This window comes from Pomacea canaliculata, linkage group LG12 (assembly GCF_003073045.1).
Source record: "Pomacea canaliculata isolate SZHN2017 linkage group LG12, ASM307304v1, whole genome shotgun sequence".
Taxonomy (NCBI): domain Eukaryota; kingdom Metazoa; phylum Mollusca; class Gastropoda; order Architaenioglossa; family Ampullariidae; genus Pomacea; species Pomacea canaliculata.
The window spans coordinates 1844522-1869238 of NC_037601.1; the positions used below are offsets into that span (position 1 = coordinate 1844522).

Consider the following 24717-nt stretch of genomic DNA (forward strand, 5'->3'; position numbering starts at 1 on the left):
ACTTCTCTCTACAGAAGGTTGAACCAAGGAAGGTTCTAGCCCACTTCCCGCCACCTCAAGCAGCTCAGAAAGATTCAGCAACAGCATCCTAAAATCGGAATCATCCTTGTCACACCAATCTATCAGCAGTGCACTTCCCGAAACATCTGAGAATCGTTTTGTTACAAAAAAGGTGCGCTACATAGGTTATATAAGCAGGGGGATAAACAAATACAGCAAATAGTTGTCCCTGCAGAATTTCGCTCCACAGTTTTGCGATTAAGCCATGATAGCCCCTATAAGGTCACCTGGGCGGCCGCACTAACCTGAATCAAATAAGGAACTTATTCTGGTGGCCCATGGTGAGGATAGATGCAGGAGTATATTGCAGGACCTGTGAGATATGCCAACGAATAACTGTGCCTGGGAGAGTTCTACCCGTACCCATGGTAACAGTTCCAACCATCGAGGAACCGTATTTTTTTTGGGATATCAGTGGATTTAGTCAGTCGACCTTTATCTATCCGAATTAAGTGGGATAGGGTTTTCAAAAATCATTATTAATGCATGTATACTTTTTTCTCAAAAATTATCTTAGTATGTCTATCAAGGCATCATCTTGCCTTTTGCTATGTGTAGCCCCAAACATTGCTGGGTTGTGTTTGTAAGTTTTTTTTTCCTTTGCTTGCTGTGCTTATTTAATAATGTTTATTACGTAAATATTGCTGTTTTTTATGAAATCTTTCTCATTTTGTAGTTTACAATCATGGAATCCTTATCTGTTAAAGTATATATAAATCAGTTGGCTGTAATAACAGGTATGTGTTAACAGTGAAAAGTTTTTTCAATCCTTATATCTAGCGATGCTATGTATTTGTAAGGGACTGGTGCCCATTATTTTTACCAAGATTTGTTGCTTTCGGCTATATCTTGCCTGAGACTTTCGATTTCTATTTGTAACTGAGGTCTTTCTTTCCTGTATTATGACTGCTACCATTTGATTTTCTTGGCTACCTTGGCTACCCAGCGTATTTAAGGATGTAATTGTGGTACAGTTCAAAGACGGTCTTCAAATTTGCAAGGTCTATTTCAGTGAAGCACCAAGCTTGGTGTGTTTGCTAGAATAATGTTACCACATTTTCAGAGATGTTCTGCAACAATGATGTTGCACATACCATACCAGCTAAATGTTGGGTCTAGAGAATCTGCATGTTTGCTAATCACCTTTGGCTGTAGATGTCATAAATATTTATTGCTGAGTTTTTGGCTTTCTTTTCCCCATTTTGTATCCTTGGGACACAAAAATGCATCGGAATGGACATTCTTGTGCTATGTTGTTATAATGAACAAATAATTATAGTTGGAATATTAGAACTTAACCCACAATGCTAATTGCAGATGTAGCTGATGTGTCCCAGTTGGTTTGTTTTTGTATATTTCTTGTACTACTTTCCCTGTTTTACTCAAACATTTTCCCAACACACTTTATATTACAACTAAAAGAGTCTGATCAAGGTCTTGTGCATGTCTATATAATGATGAGAGTTTTTTTTTTCAAGGATGTTTCATGCTGTGTTTGCATTCTCTCCAAGGAAGAAATACTATGTTGAAAGACTGGGATGACTGAACATACAGGCTTAGAGGACTTGGGGTGGGGACATTCTGGGTACCAAGCAAGCCCGTTTGAGACAGCACATTTGAGACTGCAGCGTTACATAGTCACTAGTTTTATCACTGTTTGGAAGCAATTCTGATGAAGTTTTTGGTTTTGTTTTTTGTGTTGGAAATGTTTGACCTCATTATTTATGTTCTTTATGCATTGTTTTCTATTTGATAATAAATCAAATGAGACAAGCAGGTTTTGTCCTCTTATTTGTCACTAGAAATGTGTTGTCAGTGGCTCATTAGTCATTTTGTGACTTTTTGTTTTGTTTACTATAGGTCATAAATCAAAGGATATGCTCTTTCAATTCAAGGCACCACAACTAGTAAAAATACAGGCAAAATCATTCTGCAATGACATCATTTGTATTAAAAGTAGCAGCAATCAAGTGTAATTTGTTTTATGGGCTACAAGAAGATATCACAAAATGAAGACAAAAAACAGTCTGCATGGTAGCTTTCCCTGTGCCAGCAGTCTGACAGCCTAGACAAATGTTTGTTGTTCCTCCACCCTACAGGCCAACTCACACCCACTAGTAAACCAAAATGAATAGACATCTGTCTGTCAGATGGAACAAAAGTTGCAACATTCATCCAACACACAAGCAGAAGTGGAGGTTTGCTGTTCAACAGTGTATACAGAAATTTGCAACAAGCACTTGTGTGCCAGGTCAGGCCTGCTGCTTATGTGCAAAGCATAAAATAAAATGTACTTGAATCAGTTTTTGGAGAAACCACAGCTGAGCTTTTTCCTACTTTGCAGAAACACAAAGTCTGCAGAGAATAAATTTCATTTGTACCAAAGGATCTAGACTATAAGCTGATAGCAGCTGAGAAAATGATTTCCCAGTGTCACATCTCAACTTACGGCTGGAAGTTTTCCTGAGTATGCAGCTCTGTCTTCTCATTCACAATGTAAATTCTTCATCTTTAATTGTCGCTCTTCTGACTCCTCTTGAGCGAGACACACCTGGTTTATATCTTGACCAGTGTCTGTGGCCTCCTCCACCCTTGCATCTGCAATCATGTCAATGTCATCTGCCTCACGTGAAGTCTTGACAGGGGGAGCCACTAACACCACACTTTGTACTTGTCCATTTTCATTGACCAACACCCCATCCATTGCCTGGATGATCTGCCCTGTCTCTGACACCACCACTGATGACTTGCTAAAACCTTCAGCAATTTTGTCCAGGTCTCTTTCTTTGATGGCTGTTTCATCAGTATACGCAACTTGCATCACCTGCACATCCGAGGACCCAGACACAAGGTCTTGGCCTTCGGCATCGGCTGCAAGAAGCTGAGGAACTGCTGCATAAATCTCTATGCTTGGCACCTGACATGGTGTAGCCCTCTGGTCCTCCTGCTCATCAGTGGTGCCAAGGCCATCACTTCCTGTGGTTTGTGAACAAGTATCTTGCCCCGTTGTGTTATTCTCTACAGCCTGGTATTCTGGAAGCAGCTGATATGAAGCAGTCTGATTTGAGCTTTTGGGAAGATTTTCTGACATAGAGATGACCGGCAGGTGAAAGGTAATTGTGTGCGAAGACACTCCTTCTTTGTTAGATTCTTGTGAACAAGTGGTGACTGTGGTTTGGATGCCATTAAGCAGCTGGGCAGTTTGTGTGGTCCTGCCACTGGCTCCGCCTTGAGAAATGACACTGAGGGCAGAGTAAATGAGCTGAGCTGCAGATATCTCACCTGAGGCCAGCCCCTCAAACCCACTCAGCTTGGCCAGATCCTCTGCACTCACCTGCACTTCACCTGTCTCCATCGTCTGCACCTGCATCTGTACCTTGACAGCTTCTGGAGGTGTGCTGGCTGATCTCTCAGATTTTGCTGGGGCCTGTGCAAGGTTCGCAGCATCTCCAGCTTGATCCAACCTGCCGATGGGATCTGGCAACAAGCCATGATGGTGGTCCTGCATATGGCTGTTATAGATTTGCTTGTTGACAGAGCGAAACTTACATACAGGGCATGTGTAGATGCCTTCTGCATTGGGGTGCTTGGTACGCATGTGTGACTTCAGGGAAATTGTTTGAATACAGGTGTAGGGGCACAACTGGCATTTGTACTGTCGCTGTCCAGTGTGACGCATCTTGTGTCGCCGAAGGGAATTGTGGTCACCAGTGGAGTAATTACACACATCACACCTGCAAAAGAAAAAATGGATTCATGATGGTACTAGATATATGAGTGCTAGAGGGTCAGTCAGGTAGGATAAGAAAAAGTCAAGAATTAAGTTTGTTTGGATTAACTAAAACAGGTCTCAGGTGGTAAACTAAGAGGAGAAGCTGTTAAACCATGACTGCTTTTCCAATTTGTAGGCAAGGCGTAATGCCATCAGATTATAAAGAGAGGGGAAAAAAATGAAGGCAGCATTGTTTCTGAAGACAATGAAGTTGTGAGGGAAACAACAAACAAAAAAAAACTAAACGTTGCAAGAAAGAATATGATAACATGGATGACACAGGAACTTTGTCTTGTGTTTTTGTGTTCGTAATGTGCAGACAGCCTAACTCTGGCTGGGATACTGTGCTATAAAAGTTTATACCACTGATGAAATGTACAAGAAATGAATCAATGTGAGAACTTGGATAAGTTGTACAAATACAACAGCTAATAAATAATACTGAAATTAGTTGCTGTCTTATTGTAGTTTGGAGAACAGAGGGGGCAAAAAATCAAACATAGTCCAAGAACCTAAAACTGCCGTGATGTCTTAAGCAAAAAATGTTTCAGCAATGTGCAGCTAATGTGGAAAAAAAGCAAATCACTATTTACAATAAGAGGGCAGAAAATGAGGTTTAAACTCACTTGAATGGCTTTTCTCCAGTGTGGATTCTCATGTGCAGATTCAGCATAGCTTTGCGGGCAGTGGTATGGCTGCAGTAGGTGCAGGCAAATCGTTTCACTTTGGTGTGCACAGCTTCAACATGTTTCTTTAAGCATTTGCTGTTTGCAAATGTCCGTTTACAAATCTCACATGGCTTGGCTGAAAACCAACCTCCCTGCACATTTTGCTGATGCTGGGCATGCGTGATCTGGTGGTTTTTCATTTGGCTCAGTTGCTTAAAACCCTTCCCACAAACATCACAAGTGTAAGGCCGGTTGTCACTGTGAATTTCTTGATGAATGCTCAATTTGTGAAGGGTGTCGGTCTTGTAAGTACACAAGTCACACTGAAACAGATGAAATGAGATCAGACTGCAGACATCATGAAAAGGTGATCAGTAAATGATGTCATGATAAAAACAATGCCACTCTGCATGACATGACAGATATGATGTTAACAACACTTTGTAAAAGATAAAGAGATGAAGTTACAACTGCTTTATAAGACATGAAAATGTAAGTAGTTCATCACGCCTGACAAATATTGGGGAAAATGCAATCATGCGCCACCTTTTACTTTTTCTGATAAATCACCGGGAAGTCTAACAAAATGGCTGTCAATCATTGTTTAAGTCATTGGCCATGTGACCTTTTCATTCATATTTATACATGGATGTTCATGAACTTCCAGCATTTTCAAAACAAATTGTAGAAAAAAGGCAGGAGCAGAAATTAACATAACTCATGCTGATGCCAAACAACCTGAGTATATTAGATAGGTTCCACAACGGTTGTTAGACATCTTCACATGTGCCCTTAAGGTTAGACACCGGTCGAAAAAAAATTTTTTTTGTTTCACGGGATAGCGCGGATTTTTTTGTATCAGCTATTTAGCCCTTGAATGAAGTTTCAAAAAATGGTTTTACTGCACTCGTCGCGCTATCGGTTGCCATGGAAACAATCCAAAATGGCGCCAAAACAAACAATTTTAAAAGCTAAAAACTTCTTCAATTTTGTGAGTAGACTCAAAATTCTTTTTGAAATAGTTACCTAAAAGACAGATCTACATTTCTATGATAAAGAATTTGCGAATTCCTCTTAGTTTTTTTTTATAATTTTTTTTGTAAAAAAGTGTGTTAAATTTTAAGAAATTTTGATGTAAAACGGTATAACTACCAAACTACTAAGTAATTTTTAAAAATCTATCATAGAAATGTTTAAATTTGTATGAAGAAAAGCTCAACCAAATTGCAGATCTATATCTCTTGTCAAAAAGAAGGAGTTAGCTTTTGAAGTAAACAGTCTCTAACCAAAACAAGGAACTGAGAAATCGCGGAAAGAAAAACTTAAGTCGCCATTATTTACTAAAAGAAAGGGACATCTAGAAAATTCAAATATTCACGTGTCTTTCTGTATCAGTGTTAAGGGACATAGCTCCACTGAAATATGGTTTACCTGATGAAATGGTTGAATTTTCCCTTTTCACCGTACTAGAGTAAAATTTATTGAATATAGTGGATACATGACCCACTTAGTTTGATTGCTGAGGGTGCAGTAAACACACACCATGAGTTGACAGGTTAACAAACCAGGTACCCATCACTGGTAGATTTAGGGCATGGCATGCATAACAAGAGGCCCATGCCTCTCCTCCACCTTTTTTTCGCTTCCCTGATAATCAGGTCTTCTCTCTGTATTGGGTGAAAATGAGAACTGCCGGCTGCTAGCCTTCTCAGTGAGCTTCAAACCTGCCACCTTCTGTCCCAACACTAAGCACACTAACCATTTTACAATCCATCATCAACAACCTTCTGTTTCTTAAAAAAAAAAATCCTGAAGGGATTATTGATGTACATCTGTACGCTTTCTTCATCAGACTGACCAAAAAAACAACAACAACAACAAAACAAACCCCAAACCAAAACAACTGTACAAGAAGACTGATATATTAACCAACAAAACATTTATCATGACTGAAAGGGGGATGGGGAGGTTCTTAAGCCTTATCAGGTCAGTGTCTTGTTCCTATCAACCCCCAGTGGAGTACAGGGCCGCAAATCTTCCTTAGGCGCCATTAAATTGTAGTGAATACCTCTGGCAGCTCGTGATCTCTTTCTGTCCTATTTCCCTTGCTTCTTCCATTTTTGCGTTTACAGTTTGCAAACTATGCTATATTTTTTCAAGCCACCCTTTTCAAGTGCACTGAGCGCACTATTGGGCAGGAGAACATGCTCTGCTTTCTTTTATTATTAATGATCCTCTTTAAAGGTAGGGGAAGAAACCTAAATTTTTCCGTTTTGACTTCCAACCTCTTTTTTTTGTTGTTTGTTTTTAGTCTGTTGTCCACATATTTGATCAACAGGAGATAAGGACAGTCTGGAGAAATTGTTTTTTTTAAGTTTAACTGGATTTTGGATGAATTCTGTAAATTCTGGCTTAAACTGTTTGTGATCTTTACAAATTGTACTCTCAACACAAGTGACATCAACGTGGGTTCATTCAGTTTTACAATGGTTTTCTTCTATTTTGAACACAGTTGGCCTCACTTCTTCCACAACTATTGCCAGTATACAGCAAGCATACGGTAACTGCCCTTAAACCAGGGTTCCCAGGGATCAGGGATGGTGCCAAGTAAGGACCTTGTAAGGACCTTTCATGCATTCGTAAGGACCTAAGTGACAGTCATCAATGTTTTTCTCATGTACAGAAAGAGGTATTATTTATGAATCTTTGGTCTTCTCTATGTTCAGAAATACATGTATTACTATTCTAGTAATATTAATCAAAGAGTTAATTTTGATGCCTATCTGCCATATTTAGATAACTTAAAAGGTCTCTTTAGCATGCTGATAACATACACAGTTAAGGCGGCGCCACACGGGGTTTCGCAAAAACTGTTTTATTGAAACCTCAGTTTCCCGAAACCAAGGAAACTGGGTTCATGGAAACTGTTTCCCCGCTTGCGATGCCACACGGGCAGACTTGTTTCCGAAAACGTTACAAAGTGCGCGACAGTAGCGTCCCTTGATTTCTGCAATGGCGGACTCAGCAGACGACGAGATGCTGATGCTTACAGCAGCCCTTCATGTTTTAAAAGAAAAAGAAGACAAAGCGAAGGTGGTGGGTAAGACTATCGCTTAAAAGAAGAGCCAAGCAGGGGCGCCTACAATTGTCTGATGCGGGAACTGAGTGCTGAGGATTCAGACTCTTACAGCAACTTTGTGAGAAAGGACCCGCAGCACTTTCAGATGCTACTCGCACGTAGAGAGCCGTACATCGCAAAGCAGACAACAAATATGTGCGAGTGGATCTCACCTAGCGAAAGGCTTGCTGTGACGCTGAGATTTCTAGCTGCAGGTGAGATTTTTTTTTTAATCAATCAGTTTAAAAAAAAGTGTATAAGGACTACAAGCACTACTACTTTTGGCTAAAATTAAGTCTTCTATTACAAAGAAACCAAGATTCTGTTATAATAATTTTTTAGCTGCATGCAGTATGTGCAAGTCACCCTGCGGAGCCTTTTCAATGTTTCTCACATTTGTGAATAACGACCTGTTTGGGCTGAATGCTTTGTCCTTGATATTTGAATTTAAAGGGTCAGTGTCCTATTACATTCAGTATTTTTTGTAATTTCAATGGCATCTTTTCAAATATCAGATTGCTAATGGTTATATTGTACAGATAAGTACTACAATATATAATAATATTTTTGGGAAGGAAGAAAAGGAATCACATCACATGTCAAAACAATTTGTTTCAGGAGACAGTTACCAGTCCTTGGTTTTTCTTTATTGTCTGGGAAAAAGTACCATTGGTGAAATCATTCTAGACACATGTAGAGCAATTACTGTTGCTCTGAAAGATCAGTATTTGAAGGTAGGTGATGGCTTTGCTTGTTTAGAAGTTGAAACTTACTTCTTTATTAAATTTAAAGTTAGTTTTCCCAGTAGTTCCATCCATGGAACATGTACTTAATTTTAAATAAAATATAGGAATTTTAAATAAAATATAGGAATAACTTCATTAATCAATGAAAGTTTGGTGTGTTTGTGTGCATATTCATTTCATCTTATGTGTGTTTGTAGGATGTCAGTTTCTCTGGCTTTTTTTTTTGGGGGGGTGGGTCTGTTTTGTTTTGAACCATTCTCAATATACTACACTAGCACAGCAGTGATACATTCAATCAGACACAATGAGAAAATTGTGACTCACATACAATTTGCATACAATGCAAATGTTTTTATTTCAGTCAAGGTCATAGATGCATAAGAACCTAGAGAAAAAAAATTAATTCCTTTAAGTGTAGAGGTCCTAGTCATTCTTTGCTAGGTCATCAATATCTAGTTTTATAAGCTTCCTTTGTGTAATATCTGGTAATTCTGAAATTTTTTTAGTAAGATTTTTTGCCCACATGAGTTCAGGGCCCTCTTTTGGTCTATGTTTATTTCTGTAATGATCTTTGATGCACTTAGTCAGATCATCCCCCTGATCTTTTTTCTTGCCTTTTGCCTGCATCTGAGTAGTCACTTCTTGACCTGCAAGGGCTTGAAGTGAGTGAAAGTGCTGGGTCATCCTCTTTCACCCCTTCAGACTGAGTTTCAGTGAATTCCTTTTCTGCCTGGCACTGGTAGAAATAATCGTCTTCGCCTTGCCGTTGGTGATTCACCACTTGTGTTTCCTACAATGCAATAACAAATAATTTGTTATAATGGTTGTGTAAAAGGTACTTTCCTGTTCTTAAATGCATTAGTTTAATTCATACTGTTTAACTTCTGTCTCTTATGTTTACAGGTTCCCAATACAACACAAGAATGGGAAGCCATTGCAAGAGCCTTTGAAGAAAAATGGAATTTTCCACACTGTATTGGAGTTAAAGATGGAAAAAATATTGCTATGAAGGCCCCTCTGAAAAGTGGTTCTATGTACTTTAATTATAAAGACTTTCATTCAGTTGTTTTGCTAGCCGTGGTAGATGCATTTTATCGGTTTATTTGGTATGATGTAGGGGAAAATGGAAGAAACAATGATGCCGGAATATTTGCCTGCACTACACTTTCCAAGGCAGTTGAAAGTAAGACCCTTCAAGTTCCTGCACCAAGGGAACTTGCTCATTCACATGTTAAGATGCCTTTTGTACTTGTGGGAGATGAGGCATTCCCATTGAAGGAACACCTTATGAAGCCATATCCCCAACGAGGACTAGGTGATCATGACAACATTTTCAATTATCGCTTAAGTAGAGTGAGGCGTGTCTCTGAAAATACCTTTGGCATATTGGTCAACCGATTCAGACTACTGTTAAATACATTAAATCTATCTCCTGATGTGGTTGCTTGTGTAACAGAAAGCTGTGTAGCTCTTCACAACTTTCTTAGGACATAGAGGGATGTGGCATATGGACAATATATAAAAAAAGAAATGGAGCACGGGTTAGGGATAGCTCTGAAGAAAGAGAAAATTTTTTCACAGGTAATCATTCTACTCTTTCTGCAAGAGAAGTGAGAGACAAATTTTGTGGCTACTTCTGGGCTCATGGTGAGGTTTACTGGCAGTGGGATCAAATATAAAACTATTTGTTGCAATGTATCTAGCTAAGAGTCCATGATCTTTAATAATCAGGGTTTTTTTCCTAAAATAAACTTGCTGAGCTGGTCAGAAACATTTCATTTTTTAAATTTATTGCCTGTTTAAAATAGTTACAATTTATGTATATTTTATAGCGCTTTTATATATCTGATTTTTATAGTTTTGAGCAATCATTTACAATTCAACTCTTTTTTTTGTAGTGAGTAGTGACATACAGCCATCTCACACATTGTCATTTAAATCTGTATATTGATGAATCTTTTTTTAATTTATTTTTTCAATAAATGTATTTTGCAAATTACAGTGTATGCTCAGAGATCTGTGATATACAATTTATTATCTGGTCTGTGTATATTTCATGACAATTTGATTGTAGACAAGTTGAGTGGGAGGAGGGTGGAATGCTCAGTATTGTTGACAACAAAATTTTTATCAAACTGTTAACAGTAGGATATTTTGAGCCACCTTAAACAACCTTTGTGAGAAAATGTAATAAATTTATTATATGTTACTATATATATAAAAATCAATCTGTTTACCAAGTTTGAAGATGTTTGTGCCACTAGAGACATTACTGGCAACAGGAATTTCAACTGCTGGAAAAAGGGCCATGAACTGTTGTAGACATCACATATGCTCCAGCCCCACTTTTGTTTTATTAATTTATTTTATGCATTTCCCTTGAAAATGTGTTTTGGAGGCTGGCTACCTTTGCTTGGATATTGTCAACTGCAACATAGTAGTAGAATCTTATTAAATAAATAACCAGCTGCCCAAATTAACATTGTGTTTCTTATTTGTGATGACTGTTGTATACATGGCTCTGCGTTTGATGTTTTAAATGTAATGCTTTGTGATGTACCTTTGATTTTTTTTTTGAGAACAATTTGATAAATTTAGCAGTTTTCCACTACTGTCAAAATCTGTTCATGTTCAGTAGACTGTAATTTTGGTGGCTGATTTGTATTTGTATTCGTTTTACTAACAGCAACCAAAACAATAATAATTGTCACATTGTGCGTTCTCAATCAACAGTTATACAGAACTAGCATGCAGAACAACTTGGATTTTAATGATACAATAAAGCGATCATCATTTAAAATTAAAATTGGAGCATATACCAGTGCAACCAAAACAATAATAATAGTCACATTGTGCGCTAGTCGGCTAGTGGGCCGTATCAGCTGATTCTTAATTCCTTCAGTTGATGCTCGTTTCCCAATAAACAGTTATACAGAACTAATATGTACTTGATTCTAAAAAATTAAAAATAAAATATGGAATAACTTCATTAATCAATGGATTTTAATAATGCGATAAAGCGATCATCATTTAAAAATAAAAAAAAATTGGAGCATACCTGTGCAGTCGATCCCTGTCATTTTCGAGAACGAAACCTGTAAAGAAAGCCACAGACCCGTTTTCAATGATCTGTTACGGTATTTTTCTTTCCTAGGGTCCCACAATTCCTGGTGGCTTTGGAAAAGCTCAATCAAATATCAGGTATTTTCGTCATTGAAATTTCCAAGCGAGCGTGTGGCTGTGGCGGCCATGTTGTAAAACCGCCCTCCAAAATAGAGCAAGTTCTATTTCAGAAAACACGAGGAAAACCGGTTTCCTTCCGGTTTCGTTAAACGCGTTGCGCGGTATGCCACACGGCAAAGCGGCTGCTTTACAAGAAAACGAGGCTGTTTCACAAGAAAGCGGTTTTTGCAAAACCCCGTGTGGCGCCGCCTTTAATGTTAACGTGCTTCTTCAAAACAGTTTCACCCATTGAGGAAAGATTCAAGGATATTGCGCAGGCAGCACATTGTGCACAATGTTTATCTTTAGAGTCTTTTATCAACCGGTGTTTATATTTTTCTTCCTTTAGCCAGTTCTCCTGAAAAGAACACTTCCCCAGCATTTTTTGAATCGTCAAGAAGACAAAGACAAAGAAATCCGTCAAGACTAAAATCTCGTGAAACTTAAGTTCTCATAGCGATACATCAGAAATATTTACCTGAAAAAGATCTGCATCAATAGAATGTATTTTCCACAAATGAAGTCGAAGCGGTTTCCACGCAGGAAATTGCTGCTGACAGTGTTGGCAGGTGAAGGCCATATCCTCCACATTATGACAGGCAACGTGTACGTTCAGTGCTCCCTCTGAACGGAAGCGAGCAGCACACCCCATAAAGCTGCAGGACAAAGCGTAGTGTTCTTTGTATACCTGAACACAAATCAAATACAACTCACACAGGGCAAAGGTTGCTTCCTCTGTACACACAAGACAGTAAATAAAAATCCCCATAGTTGGACAAGTAAAACAATGCAAGTATACAAATAATCTATATTTAATCCATGATAATGAAATTCAAATTTATACACCAGAGGATGATAGATACATGCATTTGATAACTGAATACTCTATTTAGTATTTGCACACAGCTACTAGCACTCATTCTGTGTTGATCAACTAGTGCAACAAAAAATTAACAAAGACTTGTTAAGGGACAGTGGCATGTGTAATCCATAAGGTACTGACCTGTCGATGTTTGCGATACTTGCGTTTCTTAACAATGACATAGTCTTCTTTAAGTGCTTTTGGTGCTCTTATTTTACGTCGCTGCCGTCCATCACGTGTACGAGAGGTGTGAGATCGACCAGGAATCCAGTCCTCATCACTTTGATCTTGGTCAACCAAAACTGCCTCCTGTTTGATTTGTGGTGGTGACTGACTCTCTGTTGCCAATTCTGACTTTCTTTTCCGGCCAGGGCGTTTGGCTGTGGCCTGTGTTCCCACACTGACTCGACCTTTGCCCTCCACCTCTCCATGTTCCTGCCCCAGCTCTACTGTACCACTGTGCTCACGATCCACATGCCACTTGCAGTCATCTACTGAAGTGAAACCTACACTGCACATACCACACAAAAAAAGCTCCCGAACGACAGGAGCAATAGATGAAGGCCCTGTCCCAAGATCTTTTGTACTATCTGATGTTGGCACAACACTAACAGCAGGTGTGCTGGATGCCAGCGACAGCCCAGATCCTGCAAACTGAATTGTTGTAAAACCAAGAGTCTGTGCACTAGAACTGGGATCCAAAGTGAATAAGCCTGGCTGTGAAGTGGCTACCAGAGAAACACTTTTATCCTCTAATGGCAGCTGCTCAGCAAGAGTGGTGTTACCACCATTTGCTGGCATCACCGAAACAGAATCAACATTTGCTGAAGGAGTAGTTTGAGAATTGGGGGCAAAGCCTGACTCACTGCCTAAAATTTCACAAGCAGGTCCACTAGCCTGAATGGTTATGGCCTCATCTGATGCTTCTGGTGGTGATCCTGAGGGGCTTTCAGATTCTGTATAATGGTTTGATTCCACGGCTGGCATGCTAGTAGCCACATGCTGATTGTTAAGATGTGCTGCCATTCCATGAGTTGAAGAACATGTGAAAGTGCAGAATCTGCATTTGTATACTGTCACTACTTCCATCAGATCCATTAAGTCTAAAGTGTTTCCGGCTGTAAGCGTTGCTTCAAAAGTCTCAGCAGCATTCGCAGACATTTTCTCAGCTTTACAGAAATCAATGTACTATTCACCAATGGCCCCTGGTCATTAGAATCAAAAATCATTGGATCAAATTAACATCAACTTTCTGCATCAGTTTGACAAAATGTTCCTCCGCATATATCTCTTGAATATCTTAAAATGAACTAAGTATCGCTATGCTTTATACTACACTTTTCATTCCACGAAGGTTCTTTTATACATATTAACATTTGCCAAAATTAAAAGTCCAAGCCGATATCCTAATTAACACCTTCATTTCAAAAGATGATGTGTATTAACTATAAACTGGTTTACTTTTCGGGGTTTGTTTTGTTTTGTTTTTTTTTTTTTTTTGCTGCTGCCTCAGGCAGAACAGAAATAAACTCATCAAGAGTTCCAGGTTCCCTGACCTCTGGGCGTATGAGCGTATGTGGATTTTTTTTCCCCGTTATTGAGACGTATGCGCGATTCATTTCCCTTCATTTTGAGTAATTTGAAAGTGTAGGAGTAAGCTGTGCAATAAAAAAAACCACCTTAAACTAGTTACGTCTCTCTTCCATTGTCGATCTAGCACTAACATATTAATAAAACAATTTTATTTATTTTTGCGTTCAACAGAATTGTCTGTTCTCTACAACAGCGTGTCTTTCCTAACCTCGACGCCATTTCTCCTTTGCTTATGAACAAAATTTTTATTGCACGATGTAAAATCAATTTTCAAATAAACATAGACTTACAGTATAGTACTAAAACTTTCATAAAAAACAAAAGTTTCATTACCTGATAAAAAGTAAAGAAAGACTGAACGAAATGCAGCAAGTTTACAACGTGTGCATTGTGGGGTTAGGAGTAGCGGCCATGACATCAACGCTAACCATTGGTGGCTATTTTAAGCTCGCTGAGTAGTCTTATGTTAACACAATAATGTCGAAAGTATATGTAAACTTCGCGCTCATCAAGGAAATTTGACTAAAAAAAATTACATTATAAAAGATAAATAAAAAACAGAATTTTTGATGTTAATGTATAAAATTAATTAATCTCTGGAAAAGAAATAAGTTGTACGACAATAACAAAAATACAGCAATGGGCAACTGCGGCTATCATACTATTTCCCAACAAGAAAGACTACTCTGTGAACAAGTTAGAAGTGCACCTGCACCGTAAGGAATAGTGTTGTTGTGGGAGGCGATGGGTCATCCAGGAAAGAGCCTGTCTGACCAAGATTTAATTGGAATATATGCATTCAGTAAACATGAATAAATTCAGCATAAAGTATTAAAGAATAACATATGTATCTTTAATCAAAGATGTATACGTCTTGTCAAACATAGAAGCTTTGAATGTGGAGTTCCATGCCTGAAGACTAGGAAAAAAATATTTCAGCAATCCTTTTGATTAGAACACAAATAAGCTTTTAGAAAAGATAAAGAATTATTTATTTCTGTTGCTTCAATTTTGTAGGCACTGTTTTTTTCTAGAGGAATTTATAGACATGCAAAGTATATATATATATAGTTATCCAATATTTATCAGTGTTATCGGGGTAGATACTACACATCGATTATCAGTGAGCGGCCTATATCAGGATGTTTGTCATTGTTAGATTACACTACGAAATATGTAGTTCCAGCGATAGACAACTCTGTCTATATACGAAAGTTTTGCACTGTTCATAGCTGTGTTCATTCCTAGTTAGGAAGGTTTGGAGATCATAGTTGTAATCAATTTTTTGAATGACAATATCTTGAAGAAAACTACTGTTTTGGGCAAGTATTTCCAAAGAGCTGTTGAACTACAGCTTAAAAAAATTAAAATGTTTGTGCATTACTGTGATTTATGTTATCGATGGTTAGATTTATGTGATAAAGTATATCTGATGCTTTAATGCAAGAGAATTATGCCTACGCACTGTAACATGCATGTACTGAAGAAGATATCATTTAAAAGTCAAATCACAAATGGATATTTTTTAGATGGATATCTTAATTTTTAATTTATCATAATTTAAAAAGTTGAGACCTAGAAATGTATCTTGACTTGATGCTGCATAAAGAAACAGAAATATTAGCTTTACAAGAAATGATCTCACACGACTTGAAGTAATCCATTAAGCTTTTTGGAGGTTGATGAGTCTTGGACAGGACTACGTTACTAGATTTATGAATGTGGAGATATCATTAGATCTGTGAATTTGACGTTTTTTCTTTTGTGTGGAAATAACTAGGATTTTCATTTCAAAATATGCAGGATGGGTGGCTGTACCACAGCAAAGCTTTCCCTGCTCTTTGCTGTAGGCAGTGTTTTTCTTATTGGGGGAGGGATCATGATTCCAATCATCAATATTATCATCAGGGACAAAATTGAAACAGTGAGTAACTTTCACTAGAAAATGTAACAACATTTCATCTATGGAATGCCTTTCAGTGTGTTAACTGGCATGCAATTGTTACAACCATTGACAGCTGCTTGTGTGATGTGGCTGATTTCTTTTACCAACATTTGTTGAAGCAAGTGATAGCATGATACTATCCAACATGATCTGTGTGCTGGCACCTGAAACACCCTATGACAGCATTTTGTATGATATGACCTATTTTGTTTGCTGTAAGGTGTTATAATCTCTGACAGCATGTTGTATGGCTTGGCTTATTTTGTTGCAGGCAGTTGTTATAGCCAATGACAGCATGTTGTATGACATATGGCAAGACCCGCCAATACCCATTTATATGCAGTTCTACATGTTTAATTTAACCAACCCAGAAGAGGTAAAGGATGGAGGTGTTCCTGCTGTGCTGCAGAAGGGGCCTTATACATACAGGTAGATATTTGTTGACAGTACAGTTAAAGCTACAGTGAAAAATTTATACAGCAATTAATCCTCAAAACCAGACTCAAAGTGCTTCATATAGAGCACAATCAAATGCAACTAACATAACACAATGATGCACACACCAGCCAACATGTAAACAAGGTGGAGAAGTCAACACCAGAAGTCAACTCTGTAAACAGGTGTCACACACAGAGAGAAGTATATTGGTCCTGATGTAAGTAAGACCCCATCATGCTTGATTATTGGTGTTAAGGTGACAGGCACATAGCCACTGCACCATCAACCAACCGTAGAAACCAGGTTAACAGAATATCTGATCTCTGGTTAGGGGCAATTGAAATTTGTTTTCTAAATGTAGAATTATGCAAAGTTAATAATGTATATAGTAGCTTAGATTTTAAAAAACCCACTTATTATTTATTCACAACTGATAGCTTGGAATGTGTGTGGGTAGGAGGAGTAAACGTAGAAAATATCTGTAGTCTTCCCCTTCCCCGTCTATGTGTAATGCCAATAATCAGAAATGTGAAACATTAATAATCAGTGATATTTGTAACTTCACACAACAGTGAGATCTTTCAATGCTGGTTCTAGCATATGATTGCTGTGTTTTGCTTTTAGGGAGAAGCGCATTAAGTTTGACATTGAGTGGAATGACAATGGAACAGTGACTTACAAGCAAAACAGGACATTCTATTTTGTGAGAGACATGTCTTGTGGTGATGAGAACACAGATTTCTTCACAACAGCCAATCCTGTGTTACTGGTAGGCCTTTCAAAATTGGATAATTATGAAACATTCAGCTGACTGGTCTCAGATGGATATGTTTCTCATAAAGTATGCCATAGCAGACCATAATACTGGCTATAACATTTATGTAAAAGCTTGAGTTTTGTTGCTAGTGTCTTGTTTGTCATTACTGTTGTTAACTGAAGTATGAAATGATTCAACGTAAATGAGACTGGCAATTCCATAACATTTTGACAAGGTGAGTTCTCACTCACCATAAATACAACTGAGGCAGCAGAAAGAGGAGGAGTTCTTCTACACTATGTGCAATATATGGTAGCTGCAGGGTTTTAAATGAAAATAAGTTAATAGGTGTAGGAGAAATGGAAAATGTCCAGCTGACTTTGTACACTGTAAATTGTTTGATAAATCTTGTTCTAGGAATGAACAGATGTGACTTTTGTGAAGATGTACATTCAGCTTAGTGTTTTTCTTCTCAGTCTGTGGTGGAATCCCTGCAGTATGCCCCCAGTTCTTTGCACACCATTGTGTCTGGACTTCTCAAGGTCTATGGTGAAGACATCTTCATGACACGTTCTGTGAATGAACTACTGTGGGGTTACACTGACCCATGTCTGCACGACCTCCACAAACTGCTTCCCAAGTGGTTCTATACAGAGCAAGCTGGCTACTTTATTAATGTACGTCTTCTCTGATTGCATACACAGAGCAAGCTGGCTACGTTATTAATGTACGTCTTCTCTGGGTGCACACACAGAGCGAGTTTGCTACTATATTATTGAACGGTATCTCTGGTTATGTACACAGATGTTTTATTAATGTACTTTTTTGCTATCACTGTATATCAGTATATCATTCAGATAAAGAACTGTTCCTTTTTACTGTTAAACCAGGTTTACACCTATTTAATATGGTGAATGATCATGTAGTCTCATTTACAGTTTATGTCTTTCTGGATATTTCCAGAAAAATGCAACAGATGATGGGTGTATACAGTCTTCACAGGAGAAAAAGACATCAGTGCTCTTGGACTAATTGATATGTATCAAGGCTCAAGGTTTGTTAATATTTATCAAGTCGCAACTGTAATTGTTGATATGTACCAAGGCTCAAGCTCTTTCTTTGTTTGATGTTCCTAGGACCTGTCACACTTGATCTTTTCTCTGGTGATGACGAGGGCTGTTGTTTCTAGGCTCTCCTTGATGTCCAGAGCTTCTCATCCTGTGTGGCTTCCTGAGGCCACAGTTCTTTCAGCATCTATGCTGCAGGACATGCTCAGGGGTTTGTGGACCTTTCTTGCACTTTTCAGTGTATGATATCCACAAACAAACAAGATATCCACAATATGGATATCCACAATAATATCCACAAACAAGAAATGTGTGCATTCACTTGGCAGTGTCTGATGTACAGTTTTGAAGATGATGATCTATTAGTGGCATTTCAGACTTGCTGAGTTTTCCACCTCCTTGTTTTTCAACAAACCGCAGTGTGCAGGAATTCACTTGACATGATGGTCCTTAGGTCCCTTTTGGGAAACCTCAGACCTGGCCATTGACTTTATCAAGGAACACATGGGGCTGTTGTACACCAAAAGGTGCACGTGAGTCCACAGACCTGTTAGCATGTCCTCCAGCTCTGGCCTTAACACAGATAGACACAGAGCTGTGACCTCAGGGAGACACACTGGAAGAAAAGCTCTGGGGCACCAAAGAAAATATGGGAAAAAACAGTCCTTTTGATAACTACAGAAAAATTGTGTATAACTTTGACAGGCTTGATATGTGGAACACAAAAGAAAGAAAAAAAATACAGAACCTTTCCACAGCACTAGCCTGGAAAACCATTTTACACGTATATATGCCCACGAGCACACAGCTTTTTAGGGTAGACATCAAATGCAATTCAATGAATACTTATGCACATAACACACACAAGGACACACACATGAACAGAAGACTGCTGATGGTCAGCCCTGTAAACAAGTGTCATATGCTGAGAGATGTATGTTGGAGCCAAGATATGAACCCATGATATCCAGTGATGACAGGTGCTTTTCCACTGCACCATCAACTTCCCCCAAGATATGCAAAGTTGTGGAGCATGCATCTGCTTGTCCTCTGTACCCTAAGGCCATCCATGTTTTCCAAGAGCATTCATTACAAGCTATAATGAGAGTTTATTGTATCCTGAATGAATGTAGTGCATGTATTTACTGCTACACTGGCATAAAATAATACAACTCCTCCTAGCTTTGCAAGCCTTGCCTCTCACCAACCATTTACAGAGGATGGATGGTGTGAGATAACCACTGTACAATCATTTTTTTAAACCATTGCTGCTTGATGAGTTCAAGGTCAATCTGTTTTCTTTTCATTTACGTGTAAAGTGTTTACACATATAGGTTCATGCATTCATACCAACATACATATAAACATGTATCATACCAGGCTTCAGTAGGAGTTTATCTGTATTTATGACTTGTTCATGTGCATCAATACATGTGCTTGTTCGTGTGTGCATGCATGTGTGCCTGTTTGTGTATGTGTGTCTGCATGCATAAAACTTGTGTTTAGGTACCTTTCATACTGGTCAACCCCATGGGCAAATATGGTAAATGGTACAGGTGAGGAAAATGTATCAGGTATCAAGTATTGCCAGGCACAGAATCTTGTTAAAGCATTATTTGCTCTGATGATACTATTTATTTTTCCAACTATATATTTGTTTGGCACAGTAAGGAACATGAAATTGACAATGTTTACAGGCTTACATAGTGGTTAATATTTACTATTTATTATTTTGCTATTTTTTTAATGATTCTGAGCAATATGAGAGATGCTGTTTTAGAGTTGTTCAGCTGCTACTTTTTGATAAGCTAATAGTTATTAGTAAGTATTGTTGACATAGAGACCCTAAAATTAAAATATGGTGATTGCAAATTTTTACCAGACATTATGATCCCACATTTCTGTAGAGCTCAAGTTTGCCAACTTCAGCCCGTCACTGATGAAAAGGGTTAGTTGCTACCTTGTGGCCACACTCACATCGTGTTTGTTACTAGAGGGCTTGTTGTGAACTCTCCAACATGCACCATTTTTCTAATGGTAATATGTTTGTTAATTCCAGATGGCACCATCTCTCCTCCATTTGAACAAAATTCAGAGATACTGTATTTGTTTTCTTCTGATATTTGTAGGTAAGAACTTGATAAATTTTTGCTCATTGTTCATGTTGTGTTGCACATATATACCATGTTTGTTCAGGTGCACACACACACACACACACAAGCAGAGATGCATGATTATAACTGCCCAGCATATACATTAACCAGCTTTCCACTGCTCCAGGTCTGTTTATGGATTTTATAAAGACGATGTGAAGTCTCCTCAGGGCATTTCACTTCATCGTTTTGTTGGCACCCCAGAGCAGCTGGCTAACGTAACCATTAACCCTGACAATATTGGATTTTGTACTCCAGAAACAAACTGTCTTCCATCGGGCCTTCTAAACATCAGCAACTGTCAAATTGGTGAGGCTTTGTGTAGGTGTTTTGTGTGTGTGCATATGTGCTAAACCCACTCATTGTGAACACTTTTTTGTGCACTTTAAAGTAATGAGAGTGAGAGGAAAACTCAGTGTGCCTGTTCCAACAAATCTCAGAGACATGTTTTAACATGGGGTTTGTATAAAGACTTGCAGCATGTCATGACATGAAAATGCCTTGGTATGATTTGCAGTGAACTCATTTCATATTCCTGCTGTGGTCTCCTTTCCTCACTTCTTCATGGCGGACCCATCCCTGCTGGACACTGTCGATGGTCTCAGTCCCAATGCAGAGGAACACCAGACAGCTGTGGATGTTGAGCCTGTGAGTCTAGGCAAATCACACACTGAGCTTGAGAGTCTAGACTGATCAGACACTGAGTCTGTTAACTCACCAAAGTCATGCCCCTTTGGCACAGGACCTGAATTCCTATTGTACATAAATTTTATCGTGTCCTCTTTGTACCTAGATTGTATATAAGACATCCACTAGACACCTCCATTTTTTGTATCGCAGCAAGTCTAGCTATGTTGTTCCAGGACGGTTTCTGGTCCTTTAGTTCTCTCTCAATTGATCTTTACCATATTTCTTTTGGCCGATGTTTCCTTAAGGTTAAAACATCAAGGTTTTCAATATTTCTCACTACAAATACCATGGTACGTTCAAAAGACTATCATGAAATATTCAAATTACAGCATGGGAAGCCATTGTATTATAATAAAGGAAATGAAAACCTCCTTCAATAATCAAATTGACATGTATTACATAGCAAACCACAAGGAATTATGAGCCTGTGACATTCGTGTCTTTGAACTAAACAACTGTCCCATCTTGTCTGCCTTCCTGCTAGTGGACAGGGCAAGTTCTGCAAGCCTTCAAGAGACTACAAATCAACATGTACATCACCAAAGTGCCTGGCATTAGGTATACACCAGTCAGCATCATACATATTGCATCTTAAATACTACATCATCATATCATTATTACTACAATAAAGATATTTGATATCTTTATCACATCATTTCATATCTTTATTAACACATCATAATTTTATGTTTATTACTACAACATACCATGTATTTTTATACCTTTGTCAGTGAATGAAGCTGCCCTAAAATACAAATTTCAATAGCTTCTCTATCGTGGAAGTAGTATGAATTGTGTAATTGTTAGGCAGATTCATGCACTTTAGTTAGTGGCTTAGATGTCAACATTCACATAGCTTTCACTGTTATGTTCTGTTGTCTTAGCATCATTTTGTGTTTTAATTTAGTGGACTGATCAGTTTTCTTTACTTCTTTTAAATCTTAATGTTTCTTTAAAACTTGATAGTTATTAGAATCATATATAAACAGTCTTGATTTTGTGTCATACAGTGAAACATATAATGTGCCATCGGTGTATTTGCCAGTATTTTGGTTGAATGAGGTAAGCGTTTTATTTTCCTAATGGCCTTATTTTTGTGTTCAGTAGATGTTACTAGTTAGGTCTACTTAACTGAATGTTGTGCTATAGTAGCACATTTCCATCTTAAATTTTATTAGGGTCACAGCACTACAATGTGCATGGAGTCTTTTGATTGAAGGAACCCTACACATCTTTGTAACTTCTCATACACCTATTGTGCAGTCATAAATATGTCTGCAAATTCTTTCACATTGTGTAGACTCGGATATGTATCCAAAAGTCTTTATTTTGTCATAACCTTGTTCCTATTGGTACATGTCTTTGCCTCAGTTCACGTCTGACCATATTAAAGATCTAAAATATGTATGCTCACTTTCATTCTTAGTCAACCAAAGCCAGCCACATCAAGACACAACTGTTATCTTGCATATAGTCTTCCAAGACATTCTAAATGGCTACTTTTGTATAACTGCCCATTACTTTTGTATTATATGATATTGATTTAATAACATATTGTCTGCATAACAGCATGATTTTTCTGCTTGCTACCATTGCCTGGTCATAACAGAGTGCAGTGGTGGATGACGAAAGAGCATCACTCCTGCAGTCCAAACTGTTCACACCTATGGAAATCTGCTCTGTGCTAGAGAAAGTCTTCATGGCTGTTGGTGCTGGGATACTCTTGATCGTTATTGTCATTATTTTGAAGAACTGTGCACATCACCAGGCACTAGTACGTAGGGGAAGAGTTGTGAGAGCGAGTTGTGTGTGTGAGCGAGTTGTGAATGTGCGAGTTGTAAATGTGTGTTTGCATGTGAATTATGAATGTGAGTATTATTGTGCATTAAAGCATAGAGCATTAAGAACATAGTGAAAATTATGTAGTGCTAATACACAAAAAAGTTTGTAATGCACACATCCACAGCAAACATTCTGTAGGCTTAAAACCAGTCTATAGTGCTCAAGAGTACAGTGAACAGTCTGTAATGCCCATGTGCACAGTGAACAATCTGTAAAACTCAAGAGTACAGTGGACAGCATGAAATGCTCACGTACACACTGAATCATCTTTGACAGATGCAAGCAACTGACAGTCAACTGCTCCCATGCCTTTAGACAGAGCTTGTACTTCCTAAACACCAGCAGAAAAATGTTAGAAGAAACAAAATCCTCTAAAACAAAAACTTGAGATTGATGCAAGTCGACCTCTAGCAGATCAATTATTATATTTGTTTTACCATTCCAGACCTCTTCAACCTCTTTAGCAGGACTGAGTGGCACAGCTACGACATGTCAAACAGAAGAGTACAGTGACCAAGAACGGACACCTCTGTTGACAGATGGACAGCAGCATGCATCATACACACCGGTAATACTATATGATCACCAAGAATCAATGCCTGTCCTCACAGATGGCCAGCAGAGTGCAGACGACCTGGAGCACCACATCAAGTCACAGGCGACTGTCAGCAGCCTGCAGTTGATGAATGAACAGATGCTAATTCTGTCATTTAAGTTGTTTTTTTTAACATTATTGCTAGGTAAGCCCCCAAGAAAGCTTTGTTTTCACTTGATATGTGCTATTGTAAAATAGCAGCGAGTTTGACAAAGCCCAGAAATTTTCAGATATTGCCTTACTTGATATTGTGAGGTGTTTTTTTTTTAACCATTCTTTAGTTTTTCATATCATCAGTTCATTTCGCTACAAAATATGAATGTACTATGAATATTTGTATATTTTTGCATTTAAACACAACGAAGACAAAAATGACTTCCAGCTTTCATAAAATTTATGCTCTTTTATATGGGCAGCATTACTAAAAATTGTTATACTGCATCACAGTGTGTAACATTACATTTAAATCATCATAAACAAAATGAGTGCCTTTTTTAATTTTAACCTGCACTATGAAGATGAAATGTGGGTTTTTTTGGAATGTGGTTTATGAAAGGTAGTGCTGTGATAAGGTATAATTCATTGATAATGTTTATAATTATAGAACCAGGGATGCAAAAGCCACATGTGTTGTATATCATAAGCGTAGAATTCACTATAGTCAAGTGAAGAGTGAGGAGGGTAAATGCCATACTCCTCGAGCCCTCAACTTTAGAGCCATTGAGTGGCAAGAGGATGTCCACCATGCAGTGAATGGACATCTCAGCATTCAGGGAAGGAAGAGAGGGGTGGGCCCAAATAATTTGCCTATGAGACCTTGACAGTGACTATCTGACAGGAACATCACTGTCAGTGTGAAGATGTTGTTATCTATATAGTTTATACTGCATAAAATATTAAAGGATATATCAAATACACAGTTGCATATTACTATTTTGTTGTCCCAGTTGAGTATGGAAATGAGATTACTGAAAATGTCAGGAGAAAGTGTACATGTGCTGTTGAAATGTTTTGAACTATTGAGTTAAGAGTTAAACTTGTTCTTTGCTGGGTACATTTTGTTTTTTGTCATCAAATGATATCAGAAAGAACACTATTAAAGACCATTTTTGACTCAGATTGCCATGAAATGAGTCTAAAATCACACAGAGCAGTAGTAGCGGCCCAGAAAGGGGATAAGGGTCAACTT

General features: G+C 38.2%; 3 protein-coding genes and 1 long non-coding RNA gene across 5 annotated transcripts; 2 read left to right on the forward strand and 2 right to left on the reverse strand.

Annotated features, from left to right (window-relative positions):
• Positions 1-1985: 1985 nt before the first annotated feature.
• On the reverse strand, positions 1986-14489 carry LOC112577181 (zinc finger protein 629-like). Of its 2 annotated transcripts, none has more exons than XM_025260181.1 (5): positions 14375-14489; positions 12590-13653; positions 12065-12274; positions 4459-4823; positions 1986-3794 (listed from the first exon to the last, which is right to left on the reverse strand). In XM_025260181.1, exons 2-5 carry the CDS (start codon positions 13607-13609, stop codon positions 2546-2548), a joined length of 2844 nt encoding a protein of 947 aa, XP_025115966.1. In that variant the 5' UTR covers positions 13610-13653; positions 14375-14489; the 3' UTR covers positions 1986-2545. The 2 variants fall into 2 exon arrangements, with proteins under 2 accessions (XP_025115966.1, XP_025115967.1); XM_025260182.1 differs by lacking the exon at positions 14375-14489 and adding an exon at positions 14128-14345.
• LOC112577184 (putative nuclease HARBI1) lies at positions 7198-10595 on the forward strand. The gene is made up of 3 exons (XM_025260186.1): positions 7198-7833; positions 8237-8352; positions 9268-10595. The coding sequence occupies exons 1-3, from the start codon at positions 7653-7655 to the stop codon at positions 9856-9858; spliced, it is 888 nt and encodes a 295-aa protein (XP_025115971.1). The 5' UTR covers positions 7198-7652; the 3' UTR covers positions 9859-10595.
• On the reverse strand, positions 8678-11799 carry LOC112577187. Its single transcript, XR_003102021.1, has 3 exons — positions 11423-11799; positions 10602-10791; positions 8678-9154 (listed from the first exon to the last, which is right to left on the reverse strand). It is a non-coding gene; the product is annotated as an uncharacterized LOC112577187 (long non-coding RNA).
• Positions 14490-14727: 238 nt separating the features above from the next.
• On the forward strand, positions 14728-24447 carry LOC112577189 (lysosome membrane protein 2-like). The gene is given in 15 exon segments (XM_025260191.1): positions 14728-15363; positions 15845-15965; positions 16258-16415; positions 17049-17193; positions 17658-17858; positions 18145-18163; positions 18166-18235; positions 19755-19804; positions 20308-20377; positions 20529-20710; positions 20919-21049; positions 21576-21649; positions 22102-22153; positions 22701-22865; positions 23379-24447. Coding segments are annotated over 14 exon segments (1785 nt in total). The 5' UTR covers positions 14728-15363; position 15845; the 3' UTR covers positions 23727-24447.
• Positions 24448-24717: the final 270 nt, after the last annotated feature.